Here is a 19,206-nt window from a genome sequence, read left to right on the forward strand (position 1 = left end):
AAATTTTTTTATAATATAAAAATATATTTATTCTCATTAGTTTTTTTTTCCGTAGAACCCTGTGAGGGTATAATGTATGTATGTGCTTACCAAGAGTGATAACTGACCAACAAAAAGGGGTGGTAAAGGTTATCGATTCAGGTGTGATTTATTATCAAAGTATTTATGCTACATCATGACTGAAGTGAATAATCATGATGAATGATTGCTAATTTTTGATAATAATCAATCTTATTATTAGCCAAATATAATATATATTTATTATTGAAAAGATATTTAACTTAATACTTATTTTTATTAAAATAATCTTTACTTCAGTCAATGCCATTATTATCTGATATTTATTTTTATGTTGAACCCTATACCCGTCGTTGTATAAAGGGGTTTCTCGTTCATTTCATGGCCGAGCTTTGGGCTCTTTCGGCCGGACGTCCAGCTCCATTTTCCGAACTTTTCCCGCTCTTCCGGCGTGCATGGAAATGTTTCGAAACACTGGCCCTGGTTGGGCGTCTGGCAGCAGCGTCAAGAAGCTCCAGAAATAGCCGCAGTAGCCACGGACTCGCCCGACGCCCAAGACGCCCCTGTTGCGGCCCTGGCGTCCTCACTTTAACACCTTTCGCGTGCGGCGTCCGGACTCTAAATTTCCAAAAAGTGTGCCTTGTCAGTGAAAAAGTGACCATCTCATACACCCTCTTCCAATGCGGTACATTTCAATAATTCACTACGGCGAAATCATAAATTAAAATCCGATCTCGAGAATCGACAGTTCTAAATATGTGTTATTAAAAAAATCCGCGCAAACGATCCAGATCCGCATCAGTGAACGATTGTATATTTGGCCGATTCATAATACGCCAAAACATAAACATAGCCGTTTTAAATAAATACACACGAGGAATTGAAGTAAAATAAAATAAAAAAAGTGATGCCGTAATTAATTTATGCTGGAATATATGTTGCGTATGTTTGTGAATGTGTCGGTTATAGTATCAAAGGTAAATGTGCAAGAAAAGCGTGCCAATCAAATGGCACGGGCGATGAAAATCAAAGCGAAAGTTGTTCGATGTTGTATCAAATTAAATTAGGAACGTGGAAATATTTCGGTTTGTGTATTATTTGCACAGTCGAGATCGGTTACGTTGCAATTAAAATACCTGAGGATAAAACATTTAAAGTATAATTGTGATCTGAGTCTTTTAAATATAACTTCTAGAAAGAATGTATTCTAAGATGAATTCTTATTTAGTAGCTACATTTTGTAAAAAAACAATGCATACGTTAAGAACTTAAGAAATTTTCCATTTACATTTGAAATGTTTTTCGTCAATTATTTATGCATGGGTTTAGCGAAACACCATATAAAAAACATTAAGCGACTTATTCGAAATCTTGTATACATTTTTGGAGTGCTTGACTTATTTTTTCAATATCTATTATAGAATCTTTTCTAAACTCGACTTTTTCATCTTCTTTTTAGCAGTAACCCTGATTTTTAAGGTCCTTGGTAATCGTTACATATTTTTATTTTTTTCAATATTGTTACATTTTTTTATTTATGATTTATATCAGCGTTGAATAAACTAGTTGAATAAACGACAGTGAAAGACCAACAGCTAGTTAAATATATTATTCATAAATACACTGCTTATTTTGACAGAAACTCAATGAATTACATTCTTAAAGTTATGATCTCTCTATTTCTACATTATTTTTATTTTAAGATCTATATACATTTATACTGTTAATAAATAACTCATATATTTTTTCATGTTTAGGTTTTTCATTAAGAAGTGGTTTAGTGCTTTAATAGCAATTTTTAATCAAGTAAAAACATAGAACATATTTTTTAGTATACCAAATTTGACATAAAATCTTTTATTTTTCACGACTTGTGACTGGACTTTTCTAGAAATTTCTCGGGAAATTTCAATTGTGTATGTTTTCCAATACTATTGAAGGCTTCTATTATATTACTAATTATTACTAATAAGCATTTAAATCGTAATGTTATTATAAGTATATCGTTTAGTATTAGCTGAATTAATTTAGTTTATTTGCTTTTTAATTGATTACTAGCATTATATTATCATCATATAAATATATAATTAAGAAAATAAATTGAAGTGGATAAAAAATTATAAAACGGATATTAATTTTACTTTATGAATTTATAATTATAAGAATAAATCAAATTATATTTAATAGGACTCTTTAAAAAATGAAAACATATACAAATATATGTTATTTTTATTCTTCAGTTAATTTACCTGGTTTTAGAAGATTTCTTAATACACGTGCTAAATATTCCATCAATAACAACTTTTGGAAAAAAATGTTAAATTATAATTATATGAAATTAATTCTGATTATTTTTTTACTAAAATTTATTGCTTTAGTGTATTTTGATTACGATTATAAAATAACTCGATATATACGTAAATTTAAGTTTTTATGTAGACATTTCGGTAAAATCTATTTATTGGCAAAATTGATCGTTTTTTTAAATTTTTGCTTTGATAAAAAAATTAAAATCAATTTGAAATTAGATTTATATGCTTCATTTTAGGAAACATATGATGCTTAGTAATAATGTATTTTTAACAAAAAGTTTCTTAGTATTTAATAGCAGAACAATTATTAAACTTATATAATGTATCATCCTTTTACATTATTTTTAGTATTTTCGTCTTCTTTTTAATATTTTAAATTTTGGCAAAACAAATAATTTCACCAAATATTTTTTTTTCGGATTTAAAGGACTTGAAACTATCATGTAATTTTATATACAATATATTTATGTTATTTTATTACAAAACATATTGTTAAACTGTATTATTTATTATGAACAATGATCTTATTTTTCAATAATATATATTTAGACATGTAGAGACATACATATTCAATCACAAAAAAATTCAGGTTAAAGAGCAGCAGAAAATCTTTACAGAAAATTTGCTTGTGTATGTAACTCATATGCCTAAACATTTAAAATATAAAGAGCTATAACGATTTATTGCATATTTTCCACATTAAATTAAATTAAAAATTTATCAAATAATCGGATTCAAATTAACGAATCTCCGCTGTAAACATATAATTTACACGAACATAGTCGTCCGTCTACGCTATGTGTTTATAAAATCAATTTCGTTGTTATGACGTGTAGTTAATATCACATTTTTGCCTTTTCATCGACGACTAAATCTTCAATTAAGTCCACAAAAACAGATCAATTTTTCACACCTCACCATTTTTCCACCTGAAATCGTTTAAAACACATCGGGGATGCATCATGCAAATGTACTAAAATTATATTACAACACATGAACTGTAAAATAACACAGACATCGACCGACTTTTTCCGGACTCTATAAACATACTATACCGAGAATCGATCCATAAATAAGCACGATAATGCTAAAGATTATTTCACTAATGCATCGTATATAATCTATTATTATATATCTATTATATATGTATATAAATCGAATTCGCATTTCACTTGCCAAAATTCGCTTTCCATTATTTTGCGTGCAGATGCTCTGCGCTGAAAGCGATTAAATATTGATTATTATAATCTTCTTTCACTGCCGTCATCTGTCATCAAATACTAGGCAACTTACTGTGCGTTGTCGTGATGGAGGAACACCGTACCTTTTTATTACGACACTTTTTTAACGCAGATGTTTTTAATTTATTGCTAGATCGTAGACGAAATTATAAAAGTTAGTTTTCATATCATCTCAATTTTTATAAATATTATTTTGAAAAGCTAGATTAATAGATTTTAATGTTAGTAACAAGTTTAAAAAATAAAAAAATAATAAAGTAGTTTTTAAATTTATTTTTAATAATTAAATATAAAAAGAAATAATTTAATTGTAATTATTCATGAACTCGTTAAAATAATATTGTTGTGTTTTATAAAATCAGACTTATTTATATTTATATAGATCTTGTTTACTATAGTCTAAATAAAATTTACGTCCAGATATTTTGCGCCAACGACGGTAATATATTCTTAATGCAATCATTTTTAATAGATTTTATTATACATGATGTCGCTAAGGGACTTGTTTTTCTTCCGTTAAATGAACCGATTGACGCTGAAAAGTTTGAGGAAATTAAGAGCGAGTAAAATGAATGAACATAAAAATACAATAAGACAAGCAGGAAATGTTGACTGAATTATCTGGTACCTAATTGAGTAGCGGGTGGTCTACTTATTAGTGGCATTAGTAGCATTAGTTCGATGTGAGTAACATTAGTAACGCGTCGTTCGTCGATCGACGACTGAATGGGTGCATAGGGTGTTAAGGAAGTCTATAAATATTATGAATCGCTAATGATATATAAATATACATATATATTTTAATTCTAGCTCTTTGTACCAATGTATAAGTTTAAGGGCAAACCATAATTGCAATAAGCATTAGACTTGCTTAAAAAAGTAATACTAAGGTTTTTATGCTGTAAGGAAAATCTTTTAAATGAACTACTGCTAAAAACACTAACTTATAATTCATATTCTATTCTGTAAGTTCTGTATTTCAATTCACAGGTGAAGCGTGAAAATAAAGTGTGAAAATCACATAGCTTAAAATTTATATTTTTTTTTTTTAGTAAAAATATAGAAATAAAGCATTTTTTTAAATTATAATCTGAAACTCAAAATTCAGCTGTAAATAAATTTAATGTGTGCTATATTAAATATTAAATTATATAAATTGATATTATTAGTAATTTTAAAGGTGAAAGTGTAAAAATATTATATTATACTATATATTTAATAGCAAATAGAAATTCTTATCGCTATTTAAAAATATCTAGAATTGTTTTTCTACGTGGTCAAATAAAGCATTGCATTTTCAATAAATAAAAAAGTTTATTATCGGTTTTTAAAAATATATTCATAAAATTATTTAAATTTATTAACCACTTTTTAAAGCATAAATTATGTAGTATATATAATAATTTATCAGAAAAGAGCTCAGATTAACGTACATATTTTATTCCATTCCCCGGCTCTTATTTTTTTGGAAAATATTGTAAACTACTATACATTCTAGTTTCTTGATGCTTTCCATTTCTCGAGAAATAAAAATTTTTAATTTCATTTCTCAACTTTTTTTCTATATGTGGTATATAGTATGATTATAATAATTTAGTATATTATTATAGAGATCTTTATATATGTAAAAAATTTTTATTATTTTTATTTTTGCAATATTTTTTGCCTATATCGAAGCTTTATATTTTAATTTTATAGTAATTAAAATATAAAAGAGCTTGAAAAATAGTAAGGACAGAATAGCGTAGTCCGTAACGTCTCAGATTAGTAACTCTAAGGTTGCAGGTTCAAGCCCTGGCAGCCGCACTTTTTATTTATAAAAAAAAAATTCGCTATTATTAAAAATCCGGCCCTAGCTGCAGTGACATTTACTGGTAATAAATTATATTACACATATGAATTTATAATTATTAATATGCTTTCTAAAAATCACCGATTCCCTGACTTTCAGTCTGGTGGTTAATACTTACTTGTAGCCATTCATTATATCTGATTGACTTACTCAGTTGGTACAGATTTACCCCATTGTAATTGTAATAGCATTGGGTTTACGCCTGTCAGGTACAATGAAAGATGTATGTTTATTATCACACATTATTTATTATTAAATACCAAAATTGATCAATTTATAGTTGAACCTCAACTTATGAACCGCTCTAAATACATATCTCATATTGACCTCAACATACGAACCTAGATTCGAGATACGAACCGCGATACACTGCGTTTGCGCGCGCGACGACTATTTATCTGAAGGTCCTTGTTATTACTACATTGCACTTATCTGAAATACGACGCAAAGAGTAGTGTTTGCAACGCACGATGCACATATATATTTGTTTTTTGTTTATCTATTTCGGTATTTATGTAATCAATAAAATGTAATAGAAAATTGGGTTTCGATATACGAACTTTTTAAGATTCGAACCAGTTGGAAACGAATTATGTTCGTAAGTCGAGGTATCACTGTATATTGTTTGGTTACAGAGCATTGAGTTACGAAAGAATTACGGTCTTCAGAATCAGAAAATTATCAATACCAATAGCTGATTTCCACCCGAAGCGGTTTTTTCTTATCTGATTATTAACGAAGCAAAGATAAGACCGATTAGAGTAGTTCAGAAAATTGAAAACAATTTTTTCATTCAAATACTTCCGACCGCTATTAAAAGCTTTTAATAAAGCACGGATATTTTCAAACATCTGGCATGGACCCATACTTTCTTATGCAGTAGTATAAAAATAGCACAAATTTAATTTTTAACGAAAAAAATTGCAAATTTGTTGAAAATTAAGAATTCTAGATTTGACATTTTCTTGAAAAATTCTCTGGAAATAATTCTTGAGATGAAAAACTATAAACAACGTTATAATATTCGATATATTAGGAAGTTCTGAATAATTAAAACAGTAGGTTTTTGTTACTTAATACAATGGCTCTTATTATTAAAAAATAAAATTACATATACTATTTATAAATTATATCAGTTATTTAAATTAATATTTAAGTATAAATACTTTTGCGTCGCTCGTTGGACGTAAGAATTTTCTAAGGATTCATCAAGTCTAATATACACTTGTTAGTTACGCCTTACGATGCATTTCTTTCTCTTACAATAAATACTACACTGAAATGTAAATATATATGCATTATATTAATTAATTTATAAATATAAATAAAACAAATTTTAACCTTTATTTCACAGCCCATTAATTTATTACACCAACTTTTTGTATTTAGTTGAAAAGAAATTTAATAATTTATTGTTATCGCATCGTTATTTAACGGACTGTAAAATTTTTATTTAATTTAAAAAATCTACTTTTAATATGATATTACTTCATTTTAATATTTTTAAATATAAGTTGATATCTATGAGCATAAAGAAATAGTAAATTTAGAAGATTATTATATGAACGTAACATCAAATAGATTTTGTAAAAGGTTTATGAATATAATATAATCTAGAACTCTTAGTTAATATGTAAAATATTTTCTGTCCAATCCACAAGATTGTTTTTATAAACCTTTTTTATTTTTGCGTCTTATTTACAAAATTTAATTATATAAATAATTTATTAATCATTAATATTATTTAAATTACTATATTAAGCATCGTAACCCAATAGCAACGCACGCGAATTTTCTAATATGCAATTCAAATCACAATGATACATCAATTGAACTATTTCAGTCTTGGATTAACACCAACCGACGTTATAATAGAACTCTGGTTTGTGTAATTATGCCTCATTGACACAGCCAGTACATCAAGTGGACGCTAACCAATGCACGTTTTGAATATTTGTTCTAAATCCACAAAGGATCCATTGATCTTTACGACCCAAGGTATTACTAACAAAGCGATTTCTGAAAAAAGTCTTTAGTGCATTTTTAATTCAGAGCTAGCTTTTAGTGATAGTCCCGGTAGTAATATATTTCCCGGGTTGTGAGCTATTATTAGCTAGTGTTATCTTTCGGGCAATTCGGTTAATGGACGTCAACTTCAGATAAAGCTCTGATGAAAAACACAAGCCATGATCGATGGATCTATATATTTGGATCAGTCGATCGGCTAAATCGCATACAAATAATTGTACGTGTGTAATTCTTTATATTTAGACTGCGATTTTTTACGAGAGTTGAAGGCTAAACTTAAGTCTGCAAAACGGGCGAATTTCGCTTAATTTGTAACTGTTTTAACACGAGAAGTTATCGGATGGTGAAAAGTTTTAAAGAAGTTTCTTAAGAGTGCGCTTTTGTGCTCAGGATTTAAGAAATTTAACATGTTAAATATTATACAGCAGTAAAAGACTGTTACTAGTTGTAGTATTTGTACATATTAAAAAAAAATTACTTACAGTTACTATGGAAAAATATTATCTAAACTATTACAGCTTTGTTTTATGACAAAGATTGAAAGGTGAATTAATTTTTAATTATATTTCGAGTAAATGTTATTTATACCCACTATATAAAAATAAAATATATAAAGAATGTATACGTAAAATACACAACTTTATAATAATATTATATAACAAAGAGAAGCAAACTGTTAAGACAGAATGTCATAATTATTTAGCTAGCAAAACATTTTAACTGAATATAATACGCTCATATGAAAGTTAAAACTTTTTTCTGAGATACCTCTGTCTGTCCAAATTTTTACAAGATGAGACATTTTGACCATTGCCGTTCCCTTTCTGATTTTGAGTTTGCAACTTCCACTTATACTTATTAAATATCAAAGATACACAAAGTAATTTAATATCTACACTGCTTCAAGTTGTTTCATTTTTTCGCGTGGGACATCACTTCATATGAAAAGTAATATGAAAAAATTAGTGTGTAATTTTACATTTAAATCGAATTATTTTATTATTAAAGATTTATAACCACAAAAAATATATTTAGCATTATAAATAATTATTGTAGATTATTTGTATTTTATGTTAAAATACTATTTGTAACCTATTCCATAAAATTATGTTGTGATTATTCTTGAATTGAGTTTAACGTTTTGCCATAAACAGTTAGCTATATAAAATTTTGTCATGATTTGCTTATGTGTTCTTTATTTAGTTATGAGGTATCCTTCTTTGTCTTTCATAATAAAAATAAGGTATTATGAACGGTCTTGAATATATTATTTGAGTTAGCATGTTTAGCGACTGTCACACATTATTTATGTATTGATTTTTATACCATTGCTTAAATTATTTCTAAGGACGTTTCATATTGCAGGTTAATGGGTCAATAAAAGGACGGAAAAATTTATTTATTTATTTTATATAGATATTTTATTAGGCCTCTATTATAGTCTTTTTTTTAAAGCACTCTATTTAAAAATGAACGGTGTTTTGTTGTGTGCAATCTAAACATATTATTTCCGCAGAATTGAGTCATATTACACAGTTGCATAGTTTCTGTATATATTATATTTTGCTTAATAAATTCAGATAAATATATTTGACGTTTTGTGATGATGTGTTAAAATCTAAAACAATTCATTAACTTCCGGCGGAAATTTATATTTAGATTTATTTAAAAATGACGAGTTAACCCAATGCGTCACAATGAATTGAATGATAATTATGCTTCAATATATTTTTGCCTTAATATACAGAAAATTCTATTTAGGAAATAATCAATAAAATATTTTATAAAAAATAATCGTGAATAAATTAATAATACATATTATTTAATTGCAACAGTAGTTTAATTGATTCAATTAAATAATATTAGAAATGTTGCAAGAAACATGTAGATATTTTCTCTTATTACTTTATTAGTAGTACTCGCAAAAAAAAATCAAAAAATTTTTCATTGCACCGCATGAAATTTAATGGTTTTATTATTAATGTATGTTCTATCTTATTTTTATAGATAAAAAATCTTTAGATAAAATATTTCCTTCGATAAGTGTATATACAAATATTATAACCGTTAGGAAATCTATCTAAATACAATAATATTAAATATCTGTATTTATTACTTAACATAAATATAGTTAAATTTAAATACCGTTCAATTATCAAAGCGCTTGAAAACAATACTGTTGTATTTTAATAAATCAGACAGAATGTAGTTCTCAATATCGATATAAAAACACATCAATGGCAATAGGTAACTACTATATTTTATTGGTTCTTAAAAATACTGCTCTTTAATTAATATTGCAAATGTGCAAAAAAACAATTATGATGTTTTGCTATATTCTGTATATATTTTACAGAATTTTTGTGAAAATGTTGGGAGTGAATAAGTTGACAACTCAAGATGCAGGATGATTGAAATTGCTTGTTTTTTATGCTTTAGTCAGATATTCTGGATATTTTAATTTAATTGGACGTATAACTAATTGTAGATTATCTAAAATATTGCTAAACAAAAATTATGTAACGAATTATAGGAACATCACAAAAGCAATAAATGTATTTTACACAAAAAGTTAAGCTTTTAAATTACTGCCCTGAAAATTTATATTTTAGTCTTGCCAACTTATTTACGTCCACCATGAATATATAATTTATAAAGATCGATGTGAATTTCTAATAAGTAATTGAAAAACTACTGTAAATCAGTTTCATTTATTACGAAATATTTACATTAGATCCCGTAATATAAAACCATAGTTATCAGATCATCGAACAACTTTAATTGGACTTAAACACTTGACCGCGAATGACACTGCGTGTAAAATAACAGTAATTGATTGGCTTCCAAGATTTAAAATCACGAAGGTATCTGATCGTTTGCGATGCGATTCTCTCAAATACTTTAATCCCTTTCGGCCGGACGTTGTTTAACAGCTGATGTTGCTCAAAAATACAAAATTTTTGAGACACACATCGATTTTTTCTCAATTCATTCATTCATAAGATTTATTATTAGAAATGGCGAAATACGCTATATACAAATCGAAGATGCTTGTATTGGTGTTCTACATAGACACGTAGTGTGACCGATGCTGATTCACCGATGATAATAATTCAGTGCCTTAGTGTGTGAATCATGAAGATGATTTCAAAGCGGACCGATTGAAGAAGCAGAAGACTGAGAGGTGTCGATATGTTGGGCTGGATGAGGATTCGGTGCTCGGATGACCTGGTAGAGGCACCTAGCCCCGCTGCGTGTTTCTCCTTACAATGTTGGACGTCTTCCGCGGACTCAAGAATTTGATCAAGGTCAATTACGTGCACATAGACTCGCCGATATTTAGACTGCACTACTCCATCACCGTGATCATTCTGATCGCGTTCAGTCTGATCGTGACCACGAGACAATACGTGGGAAACCCCATAGATTGCATACACACCAAGGATATACCAGAAGACGTCCTGAACACCTTCTGCTGGATCCACTCTACATATTCGCTGAAGAGCTTCTTTAACAAGAAACCTGGCAAAGAAGTGCCGTATCCGGGCATCGGAAATAGTAAGCTAACCGATGACCCGTCAGATATAAAAGTGCACAAGTACTACCAGTGGGTGTGCTTCTGTCTGTTTTTCCAGGTGAGTTATATTATTATTTAATTTATATATTTTTTCTTACACACTGACGCATTATATATATAACGACATGAAAATAATATATTTATAAACATAAAATAACATACGATTTATATTTTATCTTTTTACTATACGAAGTATACGTATTTAAAATCATGCCTAAATACATGCTATGACTCTTATATTATTTTATGGGGGACACATCTGAAAGATTTTGATTCATGAAAATTTAACATAAGCTTTTTCACGCTATTGTATCATAATTTAATATTAAATAAAATGCTTGTTAGTATTCATTTGGGAACCTACATAGATATTGTCGTTTGTGTTTTAAGAAGAAGTCTAATATATAGTTAATATGACCGATGGTTGTAAATTATACATTTATAATACAATACGTAATACCAATGTACTATATTACTAAGGCTTCTTCAGGTTCACAATACAGACAATTCGATGTGTTAAATGCGAGTTTAATAAACATAAAAGCTATGTTTGAATAAATATATTTAGTCCAAAATAATGTAATAATATTAGTAAAAAAATAATATACTCTATATCTAGTTAGATAAATAACTGGAAAGCTTCCCAAACTTTCTTTTAATGTTTATAAAATATAAAAACAATGCTAGAGGTTTAACTGTTACACCTATAATGTGATGGATGTTATTAAATATAGTAAAAGTTAAAAATATAAAGGTTTGATAAATATAATTATATTATATGCTACGTTTGTAAACATTCTAATTATTGTATAGTATTGAAAATGTCAATTATATATAATAGTGTGTTTTATCTCAAAGGAAAGTACTTAAAATGAGCTTTTTTTTATTGTATATATCATAGAAAACATGTTTAAAGAGGCTTTTATTTTTTTTTCAAAGTTGTATGTTGGTTTTGAATCATTATTCAGGTGGCCCTCGACTTTCGCACATAATTAGTTCCTGAAAATGTGTGCTAATGTTGAATGTACGAAAGTCGAGGGAAGTAAAAAAAATTGAAATTTTGTGTATTTTAAAATATTTATTTATCAAGTAAATATAAGATGTTTAAGAAGCGTTTAAGAGACACGTTTAAGTGGGGTTTGCGGGTGTTTCCTTTGAAAAGTTATCAAGAGTTAACTGTTTTCTACTATTCTTTTTCTTTTCTTCATATAGTATTTTATAACATGCTATGTTTTAATTGATTGCCCTACGCACTTATGCGTTCTCCATTGGGATCACAACCTTCCATAATATTTAAAAATTTGTCAAGGTGCGTGAAGGCTTCATTCATATTTTTCATTGTTAAAGAGTCTTCCAAAATAAACCTGTCTCATCTACATTAAATATTTGGCTAGAGGAATATTCTCCATCTTCAATAATTTTGGATAATTAGGAAATAAATTATTTTGCAGCATCTTTATCCGCATCAGCCGATTTTCCAGTAAATTTAATATTATGAAAAGAATACCTTATTTTAAAATTGTAAAATCAACCGTTACTTGCTTGAAAAACCGTGTTAAAATCTTTTTTTAATCTATCCTTCCAATCTTTGTGCAAACTAAGAGCTTTTGCTTGAATAATTGAAATACTCAGAGGGACATCTTTTTGATGTTGGTCATCGATCCACGATGACAAAGATTTTCCATTTCATCCATGTTTTTTTTTGCTGTGTTTTTTTGGAAACTTATCTTTAAAAATTGCGGAAATATATCTTTTTTTTCCACAATTTTGAATGTATTTCTTAATTATATTTTTTTTTTGCAAAATTGAGCATATCGTAGACCTGTTTGTATCATACAAACGTCCGATTGAAGCAAAAGATTCACCGCTATCAGAACGTCTAATAATTTCCATCTTTGTCTTGAATCGTGTGAAGTTTATGAGTCCTTGATTTATTTTTGTTCGTATCAACACAAGTTCGTATCAACACAAAAAATTAAAAAAAATTGTTTTTTTTTAATGTGCGAAATAGTGAATTGTGCGAAAGTCGAACGTCCGAAAGTCGAGGGCCGCCTGTATAGTATGTATATAAATTTATTTTTAAATGCTGAAAAAACTTATAGGCAATTTATATATTAAATAAATAAAAAATATTTCATTTATTTATTATAATAAATCTTTCATTGCAACATGACATGCGTTAGCCCAATGTGTTACAACGGGATAAACAAAGTCAAAATCTATATATTAATTATAAACTATTATTACAACTTATATTTATAAATGTTACTATTCACAACATAGCTCAATTTAATATTAAATATTCATATTTCGTGAAATTAGGAAAATCTAGGAAAAACCTAGTCTGTAATTATCGATTAATTTATTAATATATAATAATCGCTAGTTTCAATCTTCAAGAGGCGATATAAATTTAATAATACTAGGATTAATATGAGATTCGGATTTAAGTTGAGATTCGGATTTAAATTAATGACCGACTTTTAATGTTTAATAATTGCTTGCCTAAATTTATTTTTAATAAACATATTTTTATAATATTGCATATTTATACATGAGTTAAAATAATGACACATAAATTATAATTAAATACAAAATAGTGTACTTAATTAATACATTTCAAAGATAAATATATATCTCAATTTTATGTACTCTCTGTTGACTTTTCAATGGTTATGATATTAGTAAACTTATATTTGTTAGTTATTGTAATTTTTCAAACTTCCAGATAATGTAAAAAATAATTAAACATTGATGTATTATTCACTTTCTTAGAAGTAGAATGACGTGTTATTTGTTTTGATTTGGGAAAATTCAACTATTGTGGTGCCTTTTGCAGTTGTGCCATAGTTGGTAGTAGGTACAATGAATGAGCAGTTTCTGTAAAAAAAAGTTTAATAAAACGATTTTTAGCCATACTTTTATCTAATACGTTTCGTCCTCAAGGCTATATATTAATACGTTTTTTTTTGCAAATTTATTTCATAATGGTGTATAGGTTGATTAGTAATATTTGTAAAAGTTGAGATAAAAAGACAAATTAATAATTAAAAAATAAGAGGACAGTGTCATTTATTTCATAAGGTCTTTAATATTAAAAATAGGAATTTTAATCAAGAAACTAGAAAAATCATATTAATTAAAATGTATACATACATTTGTATATAGACATCAAATTTTTTTATCTGGTTCGTGGCTCTTTTTAGATGAAAGCTCAGTCACTAATTTGCAAATGAAGTTCAATTAAACAAACTATAGTAACTAAAGGAACAAATCGCATTAAAAAGATTGAAATATGATAATTATATCGAATCAAGGTATTAAAATTTTTTTCATTATTGTACTAAAAATTTAGTCAAAAATAAATGTGACATCAAAATAATTACAAAAAAATAATATTGATCTTATGATTGTATAAAGCGCTTTAGAAATAGCCATATTTTTTTATATATTTAGAAATATGTATTTTTAGCAAATGTTACTATTAGGCAAATATTTGAAGTTAACGTTTATTACACCAATAAAACTGACATGGATGAATCAATAAAAATATTAATTAGGAACATTTTACAAAAATATTTTCATTAGCCGACTAAATAAACATTGCATTACCAGCACGATAGACGAGTGATGTAGTCTCTGACTATTGACATGAAAAACTTGGGTTCTAATCCTATATGGACCTTAGTGTTTTTTAAATTTATATCGTGTCTGGGTTATCGGAATCGGTGCTTATTATATAATTGTAATTTAGATCAATCATCATATGTTAGGTTTACTCAGATTTTCCTCTTTAATCTCATGGATGAATATTGTGGTGATTAATAAAAACCGAGCTAGGTCATACATATAAGGTATTGAAAATTCTCTAATAAAGAGCCACTTCAGCTCATAGAGAATATCTTATATGTATTCAACAATTTTTTTTTATAAAACACAAAAACTTCTATACTTTTCATTTAATTTTTAATTATGAAAAAAAATATATGAATAATTATTATTTGATATTTTGTCAGAAAAAATACTGATTTAATAATGAATAATAAAAAATAGCTAACTAAACTTAAAAATTAGCTTCTGCATTTTCGTTGCATAGGTAATTGTATAATTATCTTAACAAAAAATGAAAGATCTAAACAAATTTCCCAATAAAATCACGACTAAACATATTTAATGTTTTTTTTTTAAATAAAAGTTCAACTACGATTGTCCATCCTTTTGCTCTGTAGGTACAAATATTCATTCATTTATGATACAGTGAATGTATAACTACCAGTGAATTTATATTTTAAATTGTGTCATAAAATTTTAAATACTAACTCAGCTAGTTCAGATGTAGAATACAATTAACTTAAAATTTCAGAAAAACTGTATTTATTCACAAATGTGGTACGCGTATTTCGAAATGATTAGAGATTTACAGATTTTTGAGGTTACATCATTTGACAGATTAGTAAATATTTAAAATAAATTAAACTAATAATAGTTTTAAAACTATAGCTTGTTTTAGAACTTTCATTAGGTCAATTTGTATTTGGTTAATTTGCTTAGTTTAGGTTTAGATTTAAACAGCAATTAACATTTCCAATTTTCGAATTGAATTTCAATGACTGTATATAATTTGACTAGCACCAATCAGTTAATTTATATTTTCGCTATATAAATATATATCTTCCGATAAAAACGTATTTGGATATGATTTTATTGAAACACCGGTGAATATATATTTCATGTATACATATTATAATAAATAAGATGCTAAACATTTCAATTCAGCCCACTTTTAAAAAAAATTGTAAACCCCTGATTTTCGGAATCGATTCCAGATTTATGACAGCTCAAAACCCCTTATGTTCCATTGTACATTATACACACAGTCGATAAACGTTGCACTAGCTAAAAGCCAAACTCAATTATGCAACTCTTATCGCACGTGCTAATACACTAGGCGCTTATCCTTGAACCGATTCTGGTAACTATTTCTGTATCGGTTTATAACCCCTCGTTTTCTCCCTTTGTTTCGGTCCAGCGTGCCAAGACTCTTGTTTTCTTTCCTCGACCATGTCCAATCCAACAAAACGACCGCAAGAATAAACACACGCCTATGAAAAATCACGTATTGCAGTTTTGTGTTGAGAGGTTGACCAATTTATTTCATAAAAAATGGAAAGATAAACATCTAACCCTTATAATAGTAGTGAGTCATCAACATAGACCCTGCACAATAGTGAGCCCACGATACTTTCGTACCTGGCAATCTGCCATTGGGGTCATGTGATAATTGTTCTGGTTCTGTGTGTGTCCAATGGAGGTATTCAGAGCGATGTCGTTTTCTTTTTCTGAATGACTGCTAATTTTGTCTGATGTGAGTCACGGTCAATATTGACAGCTCAAGTTAAACGCCACTTGAACGCCGGATATAAACTTTACGGTTAAATATATAAAGTGGTCTATAATTTGCAAAATTTATAAATTTTTTGGTGAGGTCAAGGTTGATTGTAAAGAAATATACAATTTGACTAAATTTGACATGCTTAAAAAAATGTGAGTTATGGACAACATTGTACAAATGCAGCTCAAACTTTGGTGTCGTGAATCAAAATTAGGAACAGATGTTAACGGTCGTTTAAGTTTGAGGGTGGAAGTAAAACGAGGGTAGATTTTCCATTCAGAGAAAAAGGTCTGACACAATTTTCCAAAGGGTCTTTGAACGCCTTCTGAATATTTTCGCTATCAACTTTCCGGTGTTTAGGTGTATCTCTTCCTGATTACCAAACGTTTGCATGATGCACTTAGGCTTTTGAAAAAATATACTTATCTATTACATAACAAAAAATAAGCATAAAAGATTCCTAAAATAACTGATTAATAAAAATGTACTACAATGTCTGTTTAAAATAAATAAAGAATCTCCAAAGTAAACAGCGGCTTAAGATTTTACTTTTATTAAAATGTTTTATTCTTCTAGTAAACAAAGTTATGCTAATATTTACAAATTCACATTTATTCTTATTAGAAGGTATTAATATTTAAAGTTATAGTTAAATTTTCATAAGTCATTAAAAATGACATTTATTAAACCATTAATATACTTTTTAGTGCTTATAAAATATAAAGGAATGAAACTTGATGTGGTATTGGCATTGAGTTATACTAATAATAGTCTTGTGTATAACAGTAAAAACATATCGCAAAGGGCCGGATTTTAAAATTTAAAATATCAATTTTCCGGCCGGTGAAATTCGACGAAGCGTTCAACCGGCAAACTCAAAAGTTATTTACTGATTTATGATCTTTGTTATGCAAATATTTTTTACGAAATTAAATAATAAATATCATTTTAGGTTATTGTGCCCCATTTTGCACTTTTGTCGGTATTATTTATTAAACTAATTATAACCCTTTTTAGTTTATAAAAATATGACTTTTGTTATAATGAAATGTTATTAGTATAAATAAAATATAATCTCTCGTTTACCGAGCTTACATTGACGGTTTTCACTACCTACCATGGCACAACGGTGATTCTATTAAGAACGCAAATCATTAATTTATTAATGTTATTATAGTCCAGTCAAATAAGGCGAAATAAAGGCTAAACCTCGGAATGAAAGATACCAAGCTGAAATTTTGCACAGACCTTCGTTTTGATGTTCTAAGGACAGGGTGAAAAGTCTCATAAAATATCGTGTCTGCTAATCAAGATATCAAAGGTCAAAGGTCACAAAATTTGTTTTTTGCAAATATCTCGCGTTTTATGCGTTGCACGTCATTAGATGCTTCACAAAACTTGTAAAGCATAAAATTATCTACAAGTTTAGTTACAATATTTGTTTTGTATCATTAACCGTTTTTGAGATATAGCGCGAAGAGTGGGAGGCGTACATCCGTTTATAGAATCCAGCGAGTATTTCTACCTGCTTAACTTGGTATAAGCTTTGAAAAAGTAAACAATCGTGAAAAAAGTGGTCTCGGCAAGTCGTTTGAACCATAATTTTATTACTTTCTTCATTGTATTATTAAGAATTAAAAATGAAATATTGCTCGACAAGAAATTTGTGCGAAAAAATTGAAAGAGTTGAGAGATGTACTTACGGAGTATGTACCAGATGATAAGAAGATCATTTCCAAATTAAGAGAAAAATATTTAACTGATATTATAGTTATAACGAAGATTGGATCATTCCCTTTTTTTTCTTTTCGCGATGCTCAAGCTTAAGTTTTATCCATAGCTTGGTATGAAAATAAAAAAGGCACTTCGGAAGAAGAACACTTGCGCGTAGTGGAAGCTGCTGCGGCGATTATTAGAGAAGATATTCGATCTTCTGTTGTTGAGACCAAGTCTTATCCGCCCCCGAGTAAAATATTAATGAAGAAATTCCGAAAACTTTATTACATTTTCTGCAAGAAGTTATTATAAAGAACAGAAAAGGAAAGACGGGGCATTTTAAAACGAAATACACAGCTATAAGACTTCCATACGAAAACGGTCATTTTCTTCGCAGTTATTAATAGGCCTATCTGTATTTCTTCATAGAAAAAATACAGATAGGCCAAACATCCAAAAAGACTTTTGGATGTTTTGTCAAGTTTAGGTTTTTTCGCTTCATATAGTGATACTGTAAAATGTTAAATTTCAGCTGTTTATCACCCACAGCCTAGTAATCAACCATCATAGTCAAGTGCCTTAGTACAGTATGCAGCAGAAAATGCAGAAAAATATTTATACTCTTGATGGCTATAATACTGTTCATATAATGGGAATGATAAAAGTAATAACTCCAAAATCTGAAGATATATCTGATGACCGCATAAAGAAATTTACAACAAAACCAAGTGCAAAGGAGTTAGCAGCACTATCACATATACCCCTTCTAGTGTATGAAAATCATGTCGTACCCGGATTGAGCAAGAGATTCAAGTTCAAAATTTTAATAATGTAGAAGAACTAACCGAACAAATATTTAATGTAGTTGATTTGTTGTGGAAGTACGGAAAGTGGAAAAATATCTCACCGTTGCCAGGGTGGAATGGATTTATTGAACAACTTACAAAAAACAATGAGAACTTTGTAACTTCTCGGATTCTGTTTCTTACTTTTATTCATCATCCTGTGAGTAATATGGACATAATTTACACTACATTACAGTGTGCTATAAACACTGCCAAGAAACATGA

General features: G+C 28.1%; 1 protein-coding gene across 5 annotated transcripts in view; it reads left to right on the forward strand.

Annotated features, from left to right (window-relative positions):
* shakB (Innexin family member shaking B) overlaps positions 1-19,206 on the forward strand; it is a 49,839-nt gene that overhangs the window by 11,596 nt on the left and 19,037 nt on the right. Inside the window, exons 1-2 of one of the 5 annotated variants that reach the window (XM_088200301.1) lie at positions 510-703; positions 10,455-11,086. The exons of 1 other annotated variant lie outside the window; for it this stretch is intronic. In XM_088200301.1, coding sequence (XP_088056427.1) covers positions 10,721-11,086 — 366 coding nt within the window. In that variant the 5' untranslated portion in view covers positions 510-703; positions 10,455-10,720. Of the gene's footprint in view, positions 1-508; positions 704-10,454; positions 11,087-19,206 lie in introns of those variants that run through there. 3 more of the 5 variants (XM_088200300.1, XM_088200302.1, XM_088200303.1) reach the window with 3 other exon arrangements.

Source organism: Plectrocnemia conspersa, unplaced genomic scaffold (genome assembly GCF_051122295.1).
Source record: "Plectrocnemia conspersa isolate PC_06_02 unplaced genomic scaffold, ASM5112229v1 ptg000012l, whole genome shotgun sequence".
Taxonomy (NCBI): domain Eukaryota; kingdom Metazoa; phylum Arthropoda; class Insecta; order Trichoptera; family Polycentropodidae; genus Plectrocnemia; species Plectrocnemia conspersa.